General features: G+C 44.8%; 2 protein-coding genes and 1 long non-coding RNA gene across 5 annotated transcripts; 2 read left to right on the forward strand and 1 right to left on the reverse strand.

The window, feature by feature from the left end:
* LOC110430179 lies at window positions 5,017-9,761 on the forward strand. The gene is made up of 3 exons (XM_021447327.1): window positions 5,017-7,286; window positions 7,380-9,222; window positions 9,330-9,761. Exons 1-2 carry the CDS (start codon window positions 5,513-5,515, stop codon window positions 9,209-9,211), a joined length of 3,606 nt encoding a protein of 1,201 aa, XP_021303002.1. The 5' UTR covers window positions 5,017-5,512; the 3' UTR covers window positions 9,212-9,222; window positions 9,330-9,761.
* Window positions 9,834-15,303, reverse strand: LOC110430180. 3 transcript variants are annotated; one of them, XR_002447484.1, is made up of 5 exons: window positions 15,122-15,303; window positions 14,826-14,952; window positions 14,619-14,661; window positions 13,873-13,998; window positions 9,834-11,710 (listed from the first exon to the last, which is right to left on the reverse strand). It is a non-coding gene; the product is annotated as an uncharacterized LOC110430180 (long non-coding RNA). The 3 variants fall into 3 exon arrangements; XR_002447483.1 differs by having other exon boundaries at window positions 14,619-14,670; XR_002447482.1 differs by having other exon boundaries at window positions 14,619-14,952.
* LOC8076825 (probable ADP-ribosylation factor GTPase-activating protein AGD11) lies at window positions 18,460-21,846 on the forward strand. The gene is made up of 9 exons (XM_002439671.2): window positions 18,460-18,788; window positions 18,936-18,991; window positions 19,318-19,417; window positions 19,799-19,874; window positions 20,199-20,359; window positions 20,442-20,628; window positions 20,721-20,843; window positions 20,950-21,045; window positions 21,239-21,846. Exons 1-9 carry the CDS (start codon window positions 18,718-18,720, stop codon window positions 21,524-21,526), a joined length of 1,158 nt encoding a protein of 385 aa, XP_002439716.1. The 5' UTR covers window positions 18,460-18,717; the 3' UTR covers window positions 21,527-21,846.

Here is a 23,767-nt window from a genome sequence, read left to right on the forward strand (position 1 = left end):
TCTTCTGCCCAGGCCGCGTGTGCGCACTCATTTCCCTGGGGCCTCCAGTCCCCGAGCAGCAGTGCCAGTGCCAGGCACCACCAACCCAGAGAAGCGAACCAACGACGCCCGTGGTGAGTCGGGTCTGCCGCGGTTCCCCGATTTGCACGCACATTAAAGCCGACAAGAGCCCCCTTGTTTGTCTCCGGTCGTCGCGACGCCAACGGCTTCCTGCCGTGGCGCGCCGGCCCGAGGCGCGGTGCCGTGGGGCTCGCTGTGACGCCCGGGACCGGGACCGGGACGATGCTGTGTCTGTACTGCCATTCGTTGTTAAAGCAAACACGATCTACTCTACTCTTTTGTCGTAGAAAATTTGCTCCATCAGTTGCAACAAGTGCCGTCCGAGTCCCGGTCATCAAGTCAAAAGGAAAAAAAGAAAACAAGAGGTGATGTGTATGAGTCCAACTCCCCCGACCAGTAATCTCCGTACGTGGCAAACCAAAGCCGTTCTAAAAAGGATCCTAGTAGTGCCAAGTAAAGTGAATCTTAAACATCCTACGTACCCTGCATTCGCTTGGGGACGGGGGCGGCAACAAAAACTTTGGTTTGAAGCCAAAAAGCAAACGGTTCTTCGCTTGGTAGAGCATGCATTATGGTTCTTTGTAGGGGAGCACGTTGATTTCGCTAGCTAGTGGCCATTATTAGTTGCAAAAGGAGGAGGACGCCATCACTTAACCATGACATATTATGCAAAGCTTGTAAGGTGTGATTGGTTCATTTCTTATATGAGCTTGACTAGCAAAACTAAATCATGCTAGTTTAAGCCTACCCCCAACAAGCCAAGACCTTTTTTTTTTTGGTTCCGTACCCTTCTAAGCTTGGCTAGAATGAATTTATGTTTGGTTGGTTGACTTGGTTTGCATACAGTCACCTCTTCTTTGAGCTGGTAAGTTCACCCCCTTTGAGATATTTTCTCAAACATGTGGCGTGGTGAGCACCTCTACTCCGCCACCGTCGAGCCTCCCGGCCGCGTCTACTGCTTGGGATGGGGAGCAGAGTTGGCGTCGGCACAACATAGTGACACAAAACAGGAACGCCACCGTGGCTCGTCGTGCTCATGGACACCCCAAGCTCCATCACCGCCAAAGCTCCATGCCGTCGTCGCCCTGGACTGCCCCCCTGCGCGCGCATCGGGAGGAGGTGGACGGTGCCAAAGGTGCCTCGCACGATGACGCCCTTGATGACGAGCTTGGTGGGGTCGATCTCCCAGTCCTCACGGCACCGCCGCAGCGGCGCCAGCTCCTCTAGCCCTTGTAGCCTTGCGGACTCGCCGCGGCGGCTCCCCCGTCCAGGAGGCTGGGCTGACTCCCCGCTCCGCGGGGCGTCCGAGGTGGCGCTCAAGCTGATCGTCCAGGCTCTTGAGATCGATCTGGTCTGCGCGTAAGAACCCAGCATCGCCGCCCGGCTAGTGGGTTGCCTCATGCTTGCAGAGTTGCAGTGGTTGGAGTCGAGAGCGCCGGAGAGGTGAGCGACGGTGGCAGCGGATGTTGTGGGGGTTGAGCGACGTGGAAGGCCTCACGTGATTTGGTTGCTGCAATGGGTGGTGGCGACGGCTGCTACTGTGGAAGACGAAGAGGTGGCGTGACAAAGGTGGTTCGAGTTCCTACGGGTCGCAGCCGGTGCTCGAGGCAGTGCTTGCAATCCATCACCTCGCTCGCTCGATCTAGCCTCACGGCAGTGCTCGCCATTCATTTAGCACTGTGCGCCCGGTAAGCTCCCTCCCCAGCGCGACTGTCGAGACGCGGTCACCGCGCAAATCTTTCCCACCGCCACCAGGATGGGCCCCTGGTTGGTGGAGAAGGAGCATCGATGGGGGAGGAGGATGAGAAACGGCGAGGAGGAGGAGCACCAGCAGTGCAGGATCGGGAAAGAAAGACAGAAGCCGGTAGGTGAGGGGCAAGCCGTGACGAGAAAGTCGCACGGGCTGGCTCGGGCTTGGCTCCAGGAGAACGATCGATTCGACCGTTTGATTCTAGTTAGGCTCTAGATGTACGGCCGACTCTAGTTAGCCAGACCCCAGGCTCAATTCAAGCAACCAAACATGTAAAATTTAGCTCAAGGGAGCCATAACTGCATTGGGCTGACAACCAAACACACTCATAAGGTTTGTTTGAAACTCTTTTTTTAGGTAACGTCTTGTATGTACAAGATGGAATTTGGCATTTCATACTTTTCATATATGGATTTTGTTCCGCGCCATCTTAAAGAAACACATCTTTTTTGCATCTCTTGAACGTCATCATTAGCAATCAAACTTGAGCGTTTGTTCTCATGCAGGTTAGCTAGCTTTGTATGCCACGCAAGCAAACCGCTAGCTTGCTCCTGCATGCTCTAGACTACTTGCATGCATAGTAAGTATATCAGTTAATAATGTTTCGTGAAAAGGACGTTGCGCCATCAACCAAGCAATTGACGAGCACCCGTACCTAATATTCCCTCTCTATCAGGCGCGCGCATTTTATTTTCATTCTTTGCCAGGTCGAGTCCACACGCCACGACCACAAGATCGCTAGAGAGCTGAAAAGTGAGGGGTTCGAGCAAATAAATAAATAAAAAATTAATTAATTACTTGTCAATTGCCATTTGTCATATACGGCTACCGTACCGGAGATGAGATCGGATCGCTACACGTGCGCTGCCAATGTGTGTGCATCAGCATCACACCACACGTCAGACGACGTGGCGCAGCTCAATCATCATCCGTTAACAAGAGACTTTTGCCTGTCATTGTGTCATGCATGCTCTTATGATTGGCCCGTTTCGGACCATCTGATCAGATTAGGAAAATCATCATCAAACATGGAGCACCGGCCACCAGAATCAGCTGCTGCTGATAATAATAATAAAGCTTTTCAGTTTTTGGTCAGAAGTTGTACTACAGTGCTGCTACACGGCTCAAAAACTGGCCACAAATGCGACAGTACAGTTCATTGGAAATTGTTACCTCAAAACAAAGGCAAAGCAGGGAACTTAAGAAAAATACACAGGTGTCTAGACTTACAAATGACTGAATTGTGTTACTTTGATTTTCAGTCGTTTTTTTTCACCTGTAGCGGTACAGACGTACAGTCGATTTTTGCCGTTATTTTACCGCAAAGCTTTGCTTTCGCCGAGAAGAAGGAAGCCAACTTTTTCTTCGGTGCTCTGCTCCAGCATCAAACTCCCGTGGGGCCCGCTGGCCAAGCACTTACGGAGTATATAATTAAAGACCAATAATCCCCACAAAAGCTATCTTTATTGCAAATCTGCATCAGTACTGTGGATATCAACGTCAGCATCTTATCTCGACGTCCCGTTTTAGCTTTTCTGGATCCTGTGAGAACGAAACTTCATGAACAACCAACAATCCGTGAGCAACGTACCACATTTTCCTTAGATAAATAAGTAAAAACACAGCGTCGTTAAACTTTTATTACTAGTGTATTAACATCTATAAGATTTATTAAGGTGTTATAAACTTTTCTCAAAGTATTAAACTAGTTTATTGCTTTTATTTGTACTGTATCAAGAAATCAAACCATTTGTTAAATTTTTAGATCCAGCAAGAGCTCAGGATCGTGTCTCTCAGCCGAGCAGCATCAGGACTAGGTTTTGCAGGACCCTGAGGGTTGCTGTTGTTGCTTTTTACAGTTATATGTTCTTTTTTCTTTTTTCCTTTTTTTTTTCTAAAACTGGCTGATTTCTTATCTCAGTCATTTCTTTTGTGAAGTAAATAACGTCTTCCAGCTCAAATGAAAAGGAAGAACACATCTGCCATTGTTCCTCAACAATTGGATATAATATTTTTTTTGCTAAATTAAGGATAATAATTTCCTCTGAAATAAGTTTGATGTTAAGGTACATTGTTTTAAATAGCAAGCTAAGGCTAAGGTGCTTAGCGTTTTATCAACCGTTATTAGCGGAGCTATATCAGACCATAGTGGCAAAATTGTACATGAACGCAAATAGCGACACTCTGCCTCAAAAAGCTATATCGAGCTATAGCGACAACTATAGCGAGCTATTAAAAAAATAAGGTAAAGATACCCATAACAATGCCAATAGTTTCTGTTTGGAACAACTTTGATGTTAGGAATCTTGAGCGCCGATCCCTCACTCAAAAATATATTTGATGGTAAGAGAGAGCCGCGTTAGGGCAAGCCCAACAACTTGTTGATTTTGATTACTCTTACATTCTCCGTTCCTAAATAACTGTCGTCGTTGGTGTACGTATTACAAGTTTGACTTGATTTATAAAAAATACGTGCAACATTTATATCTCTAAATAAATTTATTAAAAAACTAAATTTGAAGATCTTTTCAATGATACTAATTATATACCATAAATATTAGTATTTTTGATTATATATTCAGTCAAAGTTGTTTCTAAAAACTGCAAACGACAAATATTTAAGAACAAATGAGTATGTTGTCAACTAAAATCAATATGTATAAGATTGAAAATACACTTATATACTATCTCTTTCCTAAAATGATAATCATATTTTGACAAGGAAAAAATAAAAAAAAAAGATTTTGATCATTAATTTTTTTCTTATTATATGTTATAACTTGCGAGGCACTTTGAATTAAAAAAAACTTGATTGGCTAAACAGCTCCGGGTATTTTGTCTTAAGAAGAAAATTTTCTCGTACAGATCGAGAAAAACTCTCGAAACTCTACTCCACCCTTACACATTGGGCACTTTGAATATTTACAAATTTACTTATACAAGTTACATGTCCTATATTTCTACTTGATTTGAGTAACTTCCTTTCAAAACTTCTAAATTTTTCCTGTGTAGAATATGATTATAATTTTAGGATGGAAGGAGTGCTAAAATTAAACCATTACTTCGAGCCATAAAATCCGTTCTTTTTCAACTTTCACCAGCAACTAATGAATGCAGCCTTGAAAAGGCAGCCATCCCCTCGCCCCAGCAGGCAGGCCAGGCCAGCACAGAAACGGTCCCAGAATGGCCGCCACAGAAGATGCACGCCCGTTGTCAAATTTCTCGGTGGACCTTCCTCCCTCTCGAAGTCTCAAAGCGGACGGCCGCTTTGAGCCGCCCACCCACTGTCTTCGGCTCCCCCCGTGTCCTCCATCCTCCATTCCATCGCCGTCCCCGTCCCCGTCCGGCCGTTCCTCACAAACCATCTTTCTTTTCTTCCTCTTCCTTGTGCTCTCCTCTCCATCAAGTGAGGTGTTATCCCTCCCCTAATCCCCTTCCCCCTTCCTTCCTTCTCCCGTCTGCCAACACCCAACTCCCTCAGTTCACATCACCTTTGCTTCCCTTTGCTTTGCTTTCGTGCCGCCCTTGAACGCAAGAAGCCAACAAGCACAAGCAAGCCTCCAGTTTCAACAAGACAAGACCGGTGATCCCAAGAAGCCAAGGAGAAATCCGGCTGAGGATCAAGCCGCGGGAAGCGAAGAAATCCAGGAAGTCACCCACCGCCCCCCGTTGCCGAAGAAGAAAGCAGCCAGACAGCCAGCCATGGTGCGGAGCAAAGAGCCGTCCAAGAAGAAGCAGCCCAAGGACCCGCTCCTGACGCCTCCGTCCAAGCCCAGGGGCGGCGGCTTCCTGGACGAAGGCCGCGGCCGCCCGTGGAACCGCGGCGGCGCGGCCATGTCCCCGGCGCCGGCGCCGGCGTCGGTGCCCAGCTACATGCGGGGCACCAGCAGCTCCGACGCCAAGGCCGGGCGCCGCGGCCGGCCTGCGGCGTCCGTGTCGGCGTCGGCGTCGCCCGCCAGGTGGAGGCCCTCGGCGTCGGTGTCAGCGTCCGCGTCGCCCGCGAGGCGGAGGCCGGCCGTGCGGGTGCTGACTCCCAAGGGGAAGGTTTTGTTCGCGGAGGAGGCACCTGGCTCCGCCGGCCTAGGCCGAGCCACGTGCTCCTCGACCATGAAGGACACCAAGTTCCCCGACGCGCTGGACCTCGCGCCGGGCTCCACCGACGCCGAGGGCCCCGCGGCGCTGCGGGTGTGCCCTTACACCTACTGCTCCCTCAACGGGCACGTCCATGCGCCGGCGGTGCCGCTCCGGAGCTTCCTCGCGTCGCGCCGCCGGCTCATCAAGACGCAGCAGAGCATGAAGCTCAAGGGCGTCTCGGCCTTCCGCAAGAAATCAGAGGAGAAGACCGGCGGCGGCGGTGGCTGTGGCGGTGGAGGAGGTGCAAAGATCGCGCCTTTGATCGACGAGGAGGCGGTCGGCGACTTCTTCGTCGAGGTGTATGGTGGCCCGAGGGTGAGCTCGGACATGAGCTGCAGCGACTTGTCTCTGGACGAGATGGAGGCCACGGTGCGGAGGATGGAGTTCGTTGTGTTCGATCGGTGCGGCGCGGACGAGGACGGTGAGAAGGGGAAGGATCTCGCTGTTTGCGATGATGGTGAACCTGAGCCTCGCCTGGTGTTGAAAGAGAAGCATGGTGCCTTCGGGGACAGCTTGTCGGACTGCAGTGGAGCGCACGCCGGCAGCGATTTCGTCGAGGAGTTGCCATGGTTGAGGTACCACGGATACGAGTATGATGATAGCTTGGATGATGAGATCTTGGAAGAACAGAGAATTAGAGAAGAGGAGGTTGTTGGAACAGAGTTTTCTGTGGAGCAAGAAGAGGGACAAGGAACATCTGGTAGATCCTCTGATGAGTACAAAAAGAGTGCTGCTGAAGAACAGGAAGAGAAAGAGAACGATGAGGAAAACCCATCGAATTTGGTCCGTGACCAAGAGATCCTTGCAGATCAAGATGAACAAGGAACATCTGGTAGATCCTCTGATGAGTACAAAGAGGGTGCTGCTGAAGGACAGGAAGAGGACGATGAGGAAAACACATCGAATTTGGTCCATGACCAAGAGATCCTTGCAGATCAAGGTGTTGCTTGCAGAGTGGAGGCATGTGAGGAGCTGGATGGAAGAGATGATGACAACATCCTGGAGGCATCTGTTGAACAAGGGACGACAGAAGAGAAGCTCTCTGACGATATCTACAAATCTCAGATACCTGATCAAGAAGTAACAGCAAGGGCAGGTGCTATTCTGGAAGATAGCTTCAAAGAGGACGTTTCATCGGACCAAGAGGCAAATGATGATGATGAAGATGAGTGCCATGTGGAATCTGATGGCGAATCAGATGTTACTGGGGAGCAGGATCTGGAGGATCAACAGAGCATGCCAGACGATGGCTCTGAAATGGAAATTTCTGAGGACACTATCTCTGGAGATGGATGCAAAGAGGATTTTTCTGAGGAAGTAACCTCCAAAGCTGTGTTAGCAGGTGAAATTTCTTACTGTAGTTCAATTGATTGTCGAGATGTTGATATCAACAAATTAGTAATCGATAACCTTAACCAAAATGATTGTACTGCAGACAATGTGTTTGAACAATATGACAATTCTGTGGATGATGAACCTGAACAAGATAGCAGCCTTGCTAATGCTCAAAATGAATTGGGTAATCCAACAAGCAAAATTGAAGATGCTTGTGAAGAAACTGCTATTGTGCAACAAATCGATCAAGACAGCAATGCAGATACTCAAAAGGAATTGGAGATTATGACATCCGTTCTGGAAGAATCTGGTATTACTCAACAAAGCAACCCTGATGGTGATAAAATTGAACCAGAGGTTACTGTGTGCAAGTTGAAAGATGCTTCTGAAGAATCTGGTGCCTGCCCTGAAAGCAACCTACATGATAATACAGAGTATGTTACAGATGATGCTGAAATGGGACAAGAAATTACCAGATGCAAGTTGGAAGATGCATCTAAAGAAACTGGAATTGATCAAGAAACCTTAGAAGATGGTAGCTCCACATGTGTTATTGTTGATGATAGAAACAATTTGGAGATCCATAACTGCAAATCAGAAGATGTTTCCGAAGAGTCTGTTACCACTCTGGAAGCTGACCATAGTGATGTTCAACAAACTGCAGAAGATCATGACTCGTGTCTCATTGATGATGCTCAAAATGGTATCCAAATCATTGGGTGCAAATCAGTGGACACTTGCAAAGAATTTGATACTATGAAAGAAACTGCTCAGAGTGATACTTCTGCAAATGTCAGTGCTGATGCTGAAGAAACTGTAGAAGATGGTGGTTCTGTTTGTGTCAGTGATGATGCTCAAAATGGTTTGAAGTTTTCCAAGTGCAACTTGGAAGATGCTTCCAAAGAACCTTGTACTGTTCAAGAAGCTGATTGGAGCAATAGTTCTGCAAATGTCAGTGCTGATGCTGAAGAAACTGTAGAAGTTGATGGTTCTGTGTGTGTCAGTGATGATGCTCAAAATGATTTGAAGTTTTCCAAGTGCAACTTGGAAGATGCTTCCAAAGAACCTTCTACTGTTCAAGGAGCTGATCGGAGTGATAGTTTTGCAAATGTCAATGCTGATGCTCAAAATGGATCTGAGCTTACCACAAATGAGTTGGCAGTCATTACCATCAGTAATGACAAGGAAAATGAATCCAAGCTTTTCACATGCAACTCAGAAGAAGCTGACCATGATGATAGCTCTGTATGTCTCAGTTATGGTGCTCAAAATGAATATGTGGTTACCACATGTCATTCAGATGTTACTCAAGAGGATGAGGATGAGGGTAAAACTGCAGGCGCTGAAAAGAAATTGGAAGCATCAGGAGGTGCTTCTTTGAAATCTGCTATGCATCAAGAGGCTGCTGGAGATAATAATACCACAGATGCAAGTAAAGATACTCATGTTACTGAAGAAACTAATCAATCATTCAATATGCAAATGCCAGCAGAATTTACTGATGCAAAAGAACCTTCTATTGATGACATATGTGGTGCGTTCAGTGGAATGAACCTCAAGGGGGATGTATATTTTGATCCTGCTGAGTTTTCCACATGTCCAGGGAACAAATTGATCATCTCCAGGAGGAGGAGAACACCTGAAGAGGAGGAATACTTGCGAGGTTTCAATCCACGGGCACCGAATTTTCTTCCTCTGGAATTGGATCCAGATGCAGAGAAGGTTGACCTTAAGCATCAAATGATGGATGAGCGGAAAAATGCTGAAGAATGGATGATTGATTATGCACTTAGAAGGGCAGTAACAAACTTAGCTCCTGCCCGGAAGAAGAAAGTGGAGCTTCTTGTCCAGGCCTTCGAGACTGTTGTACCACATGATGAGGATGATAAGAAAAACATCTCACGCTCAAGGCCTGTTCAACCCTGTAACTGATAACATTAGAGGCAAGGATTTTTTTTTCTTAGAAATGTTGTTCCTGGCATTAGTTCTGTCATACGAACAAATTCGTTTTTACACTAACTCCTCTTTTTGTTTTGTGAATCTTCTGCAGTTAGTGGTTACACTAATGTTGATCTTGACGCGCAAGCTACTAACTCGGAGGTTACTGCAATATTAGCGCCAGTAACCTGCTCCAAGTTTGAATGAGAGAGCTATTTACTAGTTTGCTAGAGGTAACTAGAGAATAGAGATCTCTAGCTGAGTTGTGACAGAGGAGGAGCTCACTCCTGCTCCACAAGGAAGGATAACTACTCATTACTGATCAAGGTATTGCTATCCAGTTGCTGAGTTGCAAAGAGAATGCTCCCGGCTTGAGTTATGTAATTTAAGTGTGTGTATACATGTGTCTCGTGTGCTAGTGTTGTCTGATATTGTGCTGGTGGATGTATGAGGCTTGGAAAATGTCAATGGCGATGAGGTCCATGTCTCCTCTGGCAAAGATCAATAAAACTCATCTTGAGTGCGCAATGTTGTTACTGAGGTTGAATCTGTGTCTCAATAGCACCCCCATAGCACCCCCATATACACATGTTTGCATTTGTGAACTGTTATGTACTTCTTCCATCCCAAATTATAAGTCATTCCAAGAATCTTGAAGAGTCAAAGCATTTTAAGTTTGACCAAATTTATATGATAGGATAATAGCATTTAAGATGTCAATTAAGTATCATTAGATTCTTCATCAATTATATTTTCAATGTAATACCTATTTGATGTAAAAACTCTTTATAATTCTCTCTAAAATTTTGGTCAAACTTGATGTGCATTGACTCTCCAAGATTCTTGGAATGACTTACAATTTGGAATGGAGGGAGTAGTAGCAAATCCTGGGAGCCATGTGTCTCTCTAAGTGCACACGCATATGAGTTTTCGTGAAAACACTCCTGCGCCAGTTACTGAATCGTCTGAAGATCATCAGGTTGATATACCCGAAGGTGAACACATTAACCGATCTGACGGGTGCAGCTTAGCTGTCTCAGTTGCAGAACAGTCTATGCCGGCGCTCACTGTCACTGCTCAGTGTCACCCGAATGAGATATGCCTAAGGAGTCTCCATCTACATTGACGCAAGAACAGATTGGTCCAAGTCACGGGTCCCATTAAGTCCTAACGGACGAGATCGACACGCAGACGGCAGCCGACCATGGGTCCTCCGATGTGACGCCACCCCCAACAGTCGGCATCCTCGACGTCGCTGTCTGGTGTAGCCTGATCTTCGTGTATCACATGAGTTGATATGCTTTCAATTTCATAGAATTGTTATTAAAAGTTGGTCACTTTTCGAGGACTGTATGTGACATGTACAAGTCGTGTGAGTATCTTCCATCCGTAATTCTGTTCTTCATCAGCCAAATTTTTGACAAAATTTTCAGTGCAATTCGTGGTGCTTGGCATGAGAGCATCTTCAGAGTTTCCAAAACCCACGCCTGGTTGTGCCGAAAGCTGAAATTCAACAGTTTCGTTTACTTGTGCTTGCCACAGTTCCAAGGAATTTTTCTCTACTTCTTTATATATAAAATTTTCCATTCAAATTTCACGAGCAGGAATATTGACATCCACTATACCTTCCAGTTGCCGAACCATGCTTCTCAGATTAAAACACGAACTGGCAAATTCAATGGAAGGATCATCATGTTTACTTGCAATGAGGAACTAACAAACATTGAAAGAGACAGAAATTCTCATGCTGCCCCCAAGAAGGAACCTGGATCGTGACAATTTCATGGTGATCAGAGTTCTGGAGCCGAAATACTTGACAGACATCAATGTATCATAGCAATCAGACAGGCAATCATCATTAAAGGAATACATGAAAAAGAGGCCATGAAGTTTCTGCTCACACACAAGGACCATTTACATAGGAGGTATATGGAAAACCCAAGATACAGTAATAGTAGTACAGGACTTGCAGTAACTCTGGTTCAATTTTTTTTTTTTTTGCAGTAACTGTCCATGCAATAGAAACTGAGTTTTCATACAACACTATTTGCACCCTCTCAGGGTACATGACTTCATTTCATACAGGCTTTTGAGACCGAGCTACAAAACTTCGGAGTTCCCTTCAATATTACATGATAGGCAGTAGCACTCAATGGTTTAACAACAGGGTAAACTACCTCTATGTTGCCAACTGTTATCCTTGCCTAGTCATCTCTAAGGATCCCATGTCAAAAACTTCATGTCCTGGCATCCATGCAACACCGACCGAAGATCTCTCCACAAGTTGTGTAGCCTAACACAACCCATGTGTACCTCTGATGTCATCAGTTGTTCCTCCCATTAAAAAGAGTTGTCTCTTGTCGGCAAAGAATGATGTTCTGAACAGCTGAAGTGCATTGTGCGCATGGAGAGGCTGTAGGCTGTAGGCTCCCTCTGTACTGATGACTATCAGGAGTTCAGGACCCAACTTTTCTCTTCAACTCTCAAGGCAGGCTACAGGAATAATGAGGCAAATGCAAGTGTCGGAACGATGAAGAGTTGCCTTGAAGAATTATCGAGCTGTAGATTAGTACCAGTAGTACTTCATATCAGACAGCCAAGTATTTTTGAATATTTTCATGATTGATTTTGTTTTTTAGAACTTGCATTTTTATGATTTTACAGTGGAGATAAAGAAACATTTGATTATTTATTTATTTATTCGAATTTATATAATACCCAATGACGTCAATGTTTTCTGGTCGGCTGGTCGATCCTAGTCGACCTGGGACCGACCAGGCGATTAATCGCGATTAATCAGCGACCAGGTCGATTAATCGATCCTGATCGTCCCCTGGTCATCCCTGGTCGTCCAGACATATCAGCTGGTCGACCTATATATATATACCTCTATATATACAATATATTATACACAACAAAGGAAGCATTAAGACTGCATTAGTGTAAATCAACATTTCTCTTCCTCTTCAACTTGTGCTGGCGCCTCTAGAACAGTCCTTGAACTCTTTTTGATGTAAACCAACATCTCCTTCTTAACTATTTCTGGAGAACTGGGACAACGAACAACATCTCCATACCCCCGACATATCTGCCCAGTCAAAAAAGCCCAAAAACAGAGCACAAAACCTGGTCGTCCATGTCCTAATCGGACGATTAATCGCGATAAGTGGACGACTAATCGGACGACCAGATTTCTGGTCGACCTGGTTGGGTCGAACCTCCTAATCGAGCAGTCCTGACCAACCAGGACGATTAATCGCGATTAATCGAATGACCTGAAAACATTGACTGACGTTAGTATTTTTAAAGCTTCTAGGTTTATTTTGAACTTATTTGATTATTCTAGCGAAACTAATTTTTTCATTTAGTTAATAATTCAAACTTACAAATAATTTAGAAAGAAAAGGGTAAGAGGTCTAATTCACTTGATCGTCTTGGGCTGAAATTGCTTGAATCCACCTATGCCTCTTGGTTAAACTATCCAAATAATTTGAAATCTGGATATTGACAGACAGATATTGGTATCTCATGGGTAGGGATGGCAATGGGTAATTACCCGCTGGGTATGTGTTTACCTATATCCTTACCCACGAGAAAATATTTTACCCGCTAATTTACTCATACCCATGCACGGGTAAGAGTTTTTTCCCATACCCTTACCCATGTGGGTAACGGGTAACCATTGGTTATCTTTACCCATGATTTTAAGAATATTTGCTATAAAAAATACATGTTTTAATATATCAGGCTCCCAAATTTAGCCAAAATATCATAAATCATTAATAAACTCTTCAAATATATAAGCTACACGAACACACAATCAAATGATCTAATGGATAAATCCATCATTACTAGATAACAAGTCATAAAATCCATAAGTTCCATAATTCTACTATAATTTATCGGGTTCAATTTACCCATGAGTTAACGGGTATGGGCAATGCAGTCTCATACCCTTACCCGTTTTACCCGCTGAGTAAAGTTTTTTTTTTCTATTATCTTACTCATGGGTACAAAAAATAGTCATACCCTTACACTAATGAGGTAATTACCGCTCTGAAAAAAATGAGGTAATTACCCATCGGGTTTCGGATTTCGGGTCAAAATTGACATCTTTACTCATGGGCATCAGCCGTCATGTATCCGTATCTGATTTGATTATCCATATCCATATTCGGTATCTGACAGAACACCCGGATACTTGAAATTAACTATCAGATTGGTCAAAGAAATATCTGTCCTATTTTTATCCCTACAAGCTACCATTCAGTCCTAGACTACCCATCAAGTACCAAGTTAGATGAGCCTAAAATCAGTCATTGAATGAACCATTGCCTGCACAAAACACCTGAAATTTGCTGCCATCACTGCCCTATGGGCTACCAAAATCAGAAACACATGAGTTGCCCTGATCAGCTAGTGCTTCATTTTCTTAATTACTTGAATTCATCTTTTCGCTCTTTGCAAGAAATCATATGACTGAATGCTAGCAATAGGAACTAACAAAAGTGAATTATCGATCCGGTGATCAGTGGAGTAATGATCAGTTAGCTAGACCTATCTAGCACATGTATTACAGTTACATCCTAAAATTTAATCTTTACATCTCAACCAACATATAGAAATCAAAGAAAATGGGAGCAAGCAAGACTCACAGCAGCGGCTTTGGTTCTAGCACTTCTGCACTTGGCTGGAGCATCCGAGGGCAGAGTCAGGAATGTGCAGTTGTGCACTCAATGGTCCTCTTCTCCTGGAATTATACCACCGCCTTCTAACATGGTCTGCAGTAGAATTACATAGTATGATGGGGGCATTTCAAGTATACAGGAAACCGAAAAACCACCGATACATAGATCTGCAACTTTGCCTAAGTCAACTACACAGGTACAGTTTGAAAATCAACAATTACATGTTACATGATTCTAAGGGCCAACTAAACTTAGCAGTAATAAGCAAAAGAACTGAAGAGACTGGCACCTTCTTATGATCATGTGATCAGCTCCAAAACCTAATTTCAAGTTTTTCATTATGGCTGCGCACTGCTAAAATCTAATTTCAATAGCCTTGCAAAAATAGCTCATATTTTTGTTTTCTACAGAAAAAAATAGACAACACATTCAGATAGCAGATCTGCAACAGGAATACACAGCTGAATGGTAATTCGGCAATTTATGTGTATTATATCAACAAAAAGTGATAATATAAACTTTTAGATGCCTGTAATATATTTCTATAATTTTTTAAGTAAAATAAGGAATAAGGGATGTCATTTATAATGGCTATTGGAATATCTAAGCAGTTAACAGACTCCTACAAGTAAAATAATGCATTAAGAATTAAGGGGCGAAAGCATCTTGAAATAGAGTGCAATAAACATTGAACTGGGCCAAAGAGATCGTACCAGAGGTCTGAAACCATGCATGTGTATGTGCAAAGCAAGTAGCCTGCAAAAACTGACAGAAACTTGGCAACAATTTTTGTCACAAACTTAGAAAGTTACATATATGTCAAAGCTGACCTCATAGTCATAGCATCATATATGTATACTGCAAGAGCTTCTGCCTCATATAGACATATTTAAAACTTGTAAGAAGTCTTTTCGCTGCACCTGGTTTTATGTTTGTGCTGATCTTAGACTTCCTTCCTAGCTCTCCGCAGTTAGGCCAGTGGTGTTGGAACTGTATCCTCTCTTTCTCCCCTCTTTTATATGTCTGGATGCTTGTATTTCCGTTTATCTGAAATGGAAATGGAGGATGGCCATCGCGTGGAAAAAGATTGGCTTTAGAAATATGAAATGCAATAGCAATGTGTGCCAAAATCTATACTATGCAACATCAAATACGGAAGAAGAACAATCCTATTATCTAATTCATCAAAGAGAAGCAGTGTGGCCGGTGTCGAAACCTTAGAACGGAAGAGCAGCAAGCTGCGGCCGTGACGTGGCCGATCGAGCGCCCTCTCGCTGTCAAACGGACTGCCGAGCCTTGGGTCTCCGCTGTCCAGTAGGATGGGGGTGTGCCGTGCCGGCCAGCAGCTCGCGCCCAACGGCGACCATCACGGCGGCGGCGACGCAGACGTAGACCTCACGCCCGGCGGCCTTGGCGTGCTTACGGGCCGGGCCGGGCCGGCTTGAGCCTTATAGGGCCGTAGGAGCAGCCCGTGGACGGGCACGGCACGGCCCGATGGATCAGCCATGCCGGGCCGTGGTGGGCGGCCCAGTTGGCCAGCAGATCCTTGTTCTCGTATCGATGTTTCAGCATAACAGTATCTGAAGAACCTAATGTGCCCATTGTAGTTTGAAGCATGTTTTCTTTGAGGCAATCACAAGTTCAGAGCACAACTGGAGAAACATTTTACCTGTTCTTGTAGGGAAATACAAAACACCCTACACATGTGTCAGATTTTGACAGATTGACTGATTTTGGGCCTTGTTTAGTTCACCAAAAAACTAAAGACTTTTTAAGATTTTCCGTCACATCGAATCTTGCGGCATATGCATGGAACATTAAATATAGATGAAAACAAAAACTAATTATACAGTTTACCTGCAAATCACGAGACGAATCTTTTAAGCCTGGTTACTCCATGATTGGACAATGTTTGTCAAATAAAAATAAAAGTGCAACGGTGTCAAAATCCAAAAACTTTTTGGATCTAAACAAGGCCTTGATCGTGTTGTATAGGGCTATAAATAGAATGATGTATTGTACAGGGCTATAAATAGAATGATGTATTGTACAGGGCTTTTACTCTCTTCTTATTTATGTACGGAATTCCTTCCTTTTCTGAGCATGGGTTCCTATCCCACTATTGTATTGAAATGGAAATACATTAGCAATTGGGAACTGCGTATTCATCACAAGGTTCAACTATCAGAAGGTGGCCAAAAACTGGCCCAAATTCTATCTAGGGCGCGGCATGCATCATCCTCTGAGGTAAAAGCCATCCCAACTTGTCGCACAACTACAGTTTGCATTTGATTGTTGTCCACCTAATAAATAAAAGTACAATAAAGCATAATTGACATATGTAAATACAGTTTGAATGTATTGCAAGCTGACAGTTGCAGTAGACCCAGCAGGCAAGGACGTGGCTTTGAACACTCGCTGATACGGAACCTGACGCTGTCAATTATGGCAGAAGATTTCACCGGGCTCAGGATGGTGGAGTGTGTACTAGTACATGCACTGATGGCGAGGAGCTGATGCTACAATCACGGTGAAAGAACTCTTTTGTCGTTGGTCAATAAGACCAGCCAGGTGCAGGGTACTGTCGCACGATTTCCTTGTCCTTTTTCTTTCAGAACCATATCTTTATAAAAACTAAGGCCTTATTTAGTTCACCTAAAAACCAAAAACTTTTTAAAATTTCATATCACATCGAATTTTGCGGCATATGCATGTAGCACTAAATATAGATGAATATAAAAACTAACTGCATAATTTATCTGTAAATTGTAAGATGAATCTTTTAAGCCTGGTTACTCAATGATTGGATAATGTTTGTCAAATAAAAACGAAAATGCTACAGTATGTAAAACCCAAAAAATTTTGGAACTAAACAAGGCCTAAGCATCACCATTTCTATCTCATTTAAACATCATCAAATTTTCTGACCATTTGAAGAGAGAGTGCGCCTACAAAGCTTATAAAACCTTGCAGCTGCTGACTGTAGTCACGAAGCTAGCTACGTCTCCGTCTCCACGTTCCACAATCCACTACAACACTCCGGACACCCAGCTATCCGCCGGCCTCAGCAGCATCACCCAGAGCTCTCGTCCTCGCCGCGGTCGACATGAGGCAGGCGCCGGCATGGAAGCGGTCTTACGACCGCTGGAGTGAGGAGGAGACGCACGAGCTCATCGAGGCATGGGCGCCACTCTACATTCGCCGCCGCAGAGGTACCAACAAGGACGCGTCGGTGCCGCTGCACAATCGCGGCCGCGCGCGCAGCTCCCGTATTGCCCTCGTCACCGAGGAGTGGCGCGCCGTGGTGTTCGCGGTGAACCTGTACCGCGCCATCACCGCCCGCCCACGCCTCGACTCCTGCCGGACGCATGCTCAGTGCAAGGATCGCGTGAAAACCCTCAGGAGGAAATACGTGAAGGGGCAGGCCGGCCCATTCTTCAGCGCTCTCCACGCTGATGAAATCGCCGGCCGCCGCGCTGGAGCGGCGGAGCGCCGCGGGGCGGATGACGGCGGCCCTGCGGTAGGCAACGTCGTTACGGAGGAGCATGACGCCGAGTTCGATGCAGCTGTGGGCAAAGAAAGCGGCGGTTCGGGGGACGCTAGCGGCGGTGCTTCCGTCGACGGGCGTGGGGCTGCTGCAGAGGCCGCGCGCCGCCGTGCTACTTTTGTGCCGCCGCCGATCCCCAAGAGACCGAGAACGAGAAGCGCCAAGCCGGCTGTGTCGTCGTCTGCCAGTGCCAACACGGCGGTGGACGATGGGGAGGCGCGCGTCAGCGAGCCAGCGGAGCCGAAGGCCACCGTGGTGGACCTGTCGGCTCAAGCCCTGGCCGCGGGGTTCGTCGACGCAGCGGTGGTGACCAAGCTGGCGGAGATATACAAGAAGCTGAGGTTGAAGGTGCTCGACGTCGAGAGGGAGAAGGCCGCCGCGGCGGCACGCTGGAGCCGGCAGCCGTGCATAGTGCCCTTTTCCTGTCCGCCATTTATACGCATGCCACACTTTTGGTAAGCGAACCCTGGCCGGGCGGCTGTTCCTCCTCTCCCTGCCCATGCCGATCTCGCGTCTTCTCTATGACATGTTGTCTAGCCGTGTTCTTGCTTCTCTTTACCAGGAATCAGGAATCAAAGTAGGGATCAGGAACTGCCTGCACCGCACCGATCTAGGAGAAATCCGTTGTTCTGGAATGCGTGTATTCTGTTCGCGAACCTGCTAACGCAATGCGTGTGTTCTGCTGAAAGCTAGCAATCTCTCGTAACATGTCTGTTATGTTCTTTTGTGAAAAATGTAAGGTTTAGTTGCTAATGAAACAAACCAGCAATGTTCAGTTGCCAACTATTTGCTCTTCAATTTGCTATCGCATCATGCAAGTTCTGTGAGAGTGAGACTTCGCTGGTTTGCCTGCTATGTTAGCTGGTGGGTGTGTGATTGTTGCTGATGACGCGGCATATTCCGCCTTCCCTCCAGCGGAAAACTCCACAAAACTGCACGCAGAAAACAGATCAATTGCCGACGTCACTGCCTATTCTTGGCCAGACGGCCGGCTTCCCCACATCCCAACACAAACAAGGGAGAAAAAAAACCAAAGACGAAAGAGGGAAGAAACGGAAGAACACCAAGAAATTGGCGAATCCCTGACGCCCCCCCTACCTTCAATTCTCACCCGCCTGCCCTGGTTGTTTATCCAGCCAATTTGATTAGGGCGCCACACGGAACCCTGGTTCTTGATTTTGATTCAATCACGGGTTGTGTGGTCATGGCGGGTCACCCCGTTCTTCTTCTCTTCCACGAGTTCAGGAGGTAGGGTGAGAGAGAACATGGAACGACAGGGGATGGAGGGCAACAATCTTCTGCATTTTCTTAATACCCCAAGCGCTCATTACAGCAGGTTAGTAGTTTTTTTTTCAGTCTTGTTTCTGATTTTATTTTTATTGATTGATGCAATCTCTGGCTCCATCCTTCGCATCTGTCCATCCGGGACATGCACATTCCAAGGAAATGTCAGTTTGATGGTTTGCTCCTCTTTGTCTTGAAGGACTTGCGACAGATTTGAAGCCCAGCAAGGTGGCGATGATAATTCCGAGACATCAGGTTTGTGCATGTTCTGTGACATCTTACTTCCCCGTTTTCACCTTTGTCAATGGTCTGTGACATCTTCTATAATATTGCTATTTGGATTGAGAAACAGGAAAGGAGTTGATGTCATCAATCACATTTAAATTGGGACTACCTAAAATTATAATCATCTTGACGTGAGAGAAATTAGAGTAAATATAAATAGCCTTATGTGATAAATGATGGGTAGGTGGAGCTGCTGGTACAATATCCTTTATTTGTTAACTGGCTATGCCTGATTTATGTGTTATTGCTGCAAATGACTACTGATATCCAAATGATTTCTTTGTGATGGTTTTCAGATACCGATCCGGCTAATGCAAGGGAAATGTTGGAATATTTATTGAACCAACCAGCAAACAAATACTGCGCAGACTGTGGCAATCCAGATCCAAAATGGGCGTACGTGTCACATATTCCATTCACTCTGAATATTCAATCAATTTGGCTTATGCTTGCAAAACACTGATAGAGTTGCCTTTTGGCAAAGGATAATTGTCCTCGGTCAGTTTTGTAAAGTCTCTTTAAAGGGGTCTGACATTATATTTATACAGCTTTACTGCTTTATTAGTACATAAATGACCGAACATGAAAATATGGACATTTGAGTTAACCTAACTTAAGTATATAGGATACATGTTTGGTCTGATTGTTTTAATCAGAAATGTGGTTCTGACAAATAATTTTTAAAGATATAAATTTGGAGCACATACAAACTTCAATCTTATATTTCAGATGGTCCCCAAGATTTCGTCTACAATTAAACTGCTTTTGCACTTGCAGGGCCCTGCCTTTTGGTGCATTCATCTGCATTAAGTGCTCTGGAACTCATAGAAGTCTTGGTGTGCACATATCAAAGGTGGCCAATGGACTTCAATCTTTGTATTTTTTTAGTTCCTATATGTTCTGCCATTTTTACCATAGATTGGTTTATTCAAATTTCCCTTTTTGTTGGAGCTATTCTATAAAGCAATTCTTTTAAAGAACATATAGCCTTCCTGACCAATAAATGTGCATTGCAGTCACTCATTATTTCCCTTGTCAAAAGGAATTACTGTAGAAAACGATTAGTGCCCATTTTCTTTATTGTAATGCTACTCTATTTTTTGCTGTTATTTCTAAGCCTTACCATATTGTGCCCTAGTACTGAACTAATCGACTATTCATTTTGAATTGAGTATAGGTGATTTCTGTGAATCTGGATGATTGGACAGATGAAGAAGTCAACTGTTTAGCTGAATCAGGTGGAAATTCTGTTGTTAACACAAGGTTTGAAGCCTTTTTACCCGAGAACAAAAAGCCAAAACATGATTGTTCAACTGAGGAGCGTAATGATTTTATCAGGTACATGTTGAGTTAGTTGATTGTCAGTATTTGTGCTAATTGTATCTGATGATACTTTGTTTTTGGATGTCTATGTATGCAGGAAAAAATACCAGTTTCAACAGTTTGTGTGTGATCCACAATTTTCATGCCCTTTACCACTTAACAGAAAGCATGCACCACCAGATAAAAGTCACCAGCAGCATAATAGCAGCAAATATGGTTTTGGCCATACTTTTAGGAATAGCTGGAGAAAAAAGGATTCAGATAACAAAGGCCTAAAGAAAATGGTGCGACCACCTCACTGATGCTAATTTTCGAGTGTATGTGGCACTTGATATATAATGTTTACATTAGTTCTGTGTTTTTTTTTGGTTTTCAGTCGGATGTGGGAATGATAGAATTTGTTGGATTAATCAAGGTCAATATCGTAAAAGGCACAGATTTAGCTGTTCGTGATGTGATGTCGAGCGATCCATATGTCATGATTAATCTAGGGCACCAGGTAAGCACATTTCTGTGGGTAGCTATGGTGGCTTAACTTTGCAAAGATATTTGTTTTCTTATCCAATTGTTTTGGGACCTCCAGCTAACACAGTCATATTTTTCAGTCCATGAAAACAAGGGTGATAAAGAACACCCTGAATCCTATCTGGAACGAAAGACTAATGCTTTCGATCCCTGACCCAATTCCACCTCTTAAGCTGGTATGCATTCATGTGTTTCTGACTTTTGAGTTGTTGAAGTTGTTTATACTATATAATTGATCCCTGCTAAGCATCTCTCTCATTTCTCTATCTAGTGACTCAATTATCCAAGTAAATATTCGCTTCAGATGAAATGTTTTGTTCAAACGCTTCACTGACCGGATGTTCTGTTCTTTTAACCTGGCTATAACAGCAAGTATTCGACAAGGACACATTCAGCTCCGATGACCGGATGGGGGAGGCCGAGGTGGACATCCGGCCACTGATTGCAGCAACGAAGGAGCACGAGAACTCGACCATCACCGAACCGACAGAACTCTACAGGTGGTCAGCCAGTGAAGACAGCAACGGCGTGCTCGCCAAGGACAGCGTCATCTCCGTTGCGAATGGCAACGTCAAGCAGGAGATCACACTGAAGCTCCAGAATGTCGAGCGAGGTGAAATCGAGATCGAGATCGAGTGCGTGCCACTCAGCCAGTAGCAGTTTTTCATCGTGAAGAGGACTGGAAGCAAAAACAGGGAGAAGACAATACATAATGCTCCATTGTTGTGACACTGACACTGCTTTGCAATGCACAGAGAGACCTTCACTTCATTCCGTTTCTTTGCTCCATGCCTGTAATTCGTGTTGTGCATGTGTGAGATATGTTGTACGGTAGATAGGCAAAGGGAAATTATCTACTTGTATTGTATTACTTTGATTTTAGGCATATGGTTGAACTATTTTCAGTAGATTTCCAGACCCCGGTTGTTAGTTTTCCGTTCTTCACGCTGGATAGGGATAAAGAATATTGTATTCTAGCCATCCGTTCTTCGCACCTCATTATTCATTTCTCTTTCCCTATGCCACCCCCTATATCTCAATATGCAAACAACACCTCAAGAAATTTGGCAAGGGTGGAAACTGAAACAACAGATAGATTTGTTCGAAATCCGATGTGGACGCTACTAGGGACATGTTTGATATAGACTGTCATCTAAACTTTAGTTTTAGTCTATCAAACTGGTGGAGTAGTTGGCGAAGGCAAGCCAGAAAGAAAAAATTTAATTAGTTAGATGAACTGCTTTGAGATTTGTGTAATTTTTAGAAAGAGTATTGAAACTAATGTGGACTAATTTTTTGTTTCACTATAAGGCCATCCTCAATGGAAGTTTCATGACATAGTTTCCAACACATCAATATTTTGGAAACAGTGCATAGGAGTTTTATGGGGATGAAACTCTCTCTACTCCTATGAAACTCTTATCATCTCTCTTCATTAATATAGCGCCACATCAGCATATTTAATGTGCATGAAACTCTAATGAAACCCCCATTGAGACTGGCCTAACTAATTATTACTCCCTCCATCCATCTACCGGGGCATATTACCAAAAAATAAAGTTTTCAAAAATTGGAGGCGTATAACGTACGGGCCAGTTCTCCATGCGCCCACGCTCGTCCTACGAGACTCGGCTCCTCGTACCAGACGCGACATTGATGCAGCGCCGTCTGCCATCGCTTCAACTACCCTACACCGTTTCCCTCCCGTTAGCTATCCTGGCCGCGTGGTCGAATACAAGTACGCTACAAGAGGCCACGCTGCTGAGTACGCTACGCCGCCGCGCTGCTAGTCGCTCCACGCTGCCGTGCTTCTCGACCTCTCCACGCTGCTGCGCTGCGAGTAGCTCAACGCCTCCACGCCGCTGTGCTGCTGCAAGACAATGGATCTCCATGACGACGACGGCAAGATCCAGTACGTGCGTGGTGTCAACTGGGCACCAGATTCTGACGACGAAGATGAAGAGAGCGAGGTACAGTTTGTTCTTGGGCAGCCTGAACAAATGCAGGATCATTCACAGCAATGTGGGTTCTAGCATAATCTAGGTACTCACCTTGATTCCAATCATTCCAGACCATGGCATAATCGAGTTCATTGGCAGGGCCATCCTACTCCCCTATCTCGTTCCAATCTATTGGATTTTCCAAGTCTGAATCTAGTGGATTTTGGTTCAAATCGATCTCTACCCCAGGCATGGTTTTAGTACAGCATGAATGAGAGACAGAGAGAGATGGAATGGTGCAGCGAGCCAGCGATCATATATATAGATCATGCAAGCCTAAGTGATGTCTGTCGCTGAACTCTGGCGGCAAACGAAATTTGCAGAGAATAAGAAAACGAAAAGAAGAGAGAATTACGCGCACGATGCCAGGCATGGTGAAAAAGGAAAGGTTGAAAATTTCGCGCTGTGAACAAGGAAGGAAGAGAATTGCGCGCGCGCGGTGCCAGGCATGGTGAAAAGGAACGGAAGATGATTTGGCGCGGGATGAAAAGGAAAGCTGGGCGCGCGCTAACGGCGTTTGGGGAGAGTTTTGCGGAGTAATTGCTCGGTGATCCAACAGTCGCATGCGGAGTAAATGGAAATGAGGTATCAAGAAAAAATCCTGCATGCGTAGACTTTACTTGGTCATCGCGTCACACCCAAAGACACCCCCGATAGATGGACGGAGAGAGTAGTTCACTAGTTTGCAAAAGTGAGCAACAAAATTTAAGATTCATGTGATTTTTAGAAAGAAGAATATTGGAGCAGTTCTCTCTTTTACATACAGTACCACCGAACAAACGACGGTGCTCTAACGCTCAAGACTAGGAACATGGCATACAAATCTTGACCACTTAAAACACACACGGAAATAGTACCTTGCATATTGAATATTTTTAGCTTATTCACCACCCACCGC

This window comes from Sorghum bicolor, chromosome 9, assembly GCF_000003195.3.
Source record: "Sorghum bicolor cultivar BTx623 chromosome 9, Sorghum_bicolor_NCBIv3, whole genome shotgun sequence".
Lineage (NCBI taxonomy): Eukaryota > Viridiplantae > Streptophyta > Magnoliopsida > Poales > Poaceae > Sorghum > Sorghum bicolor.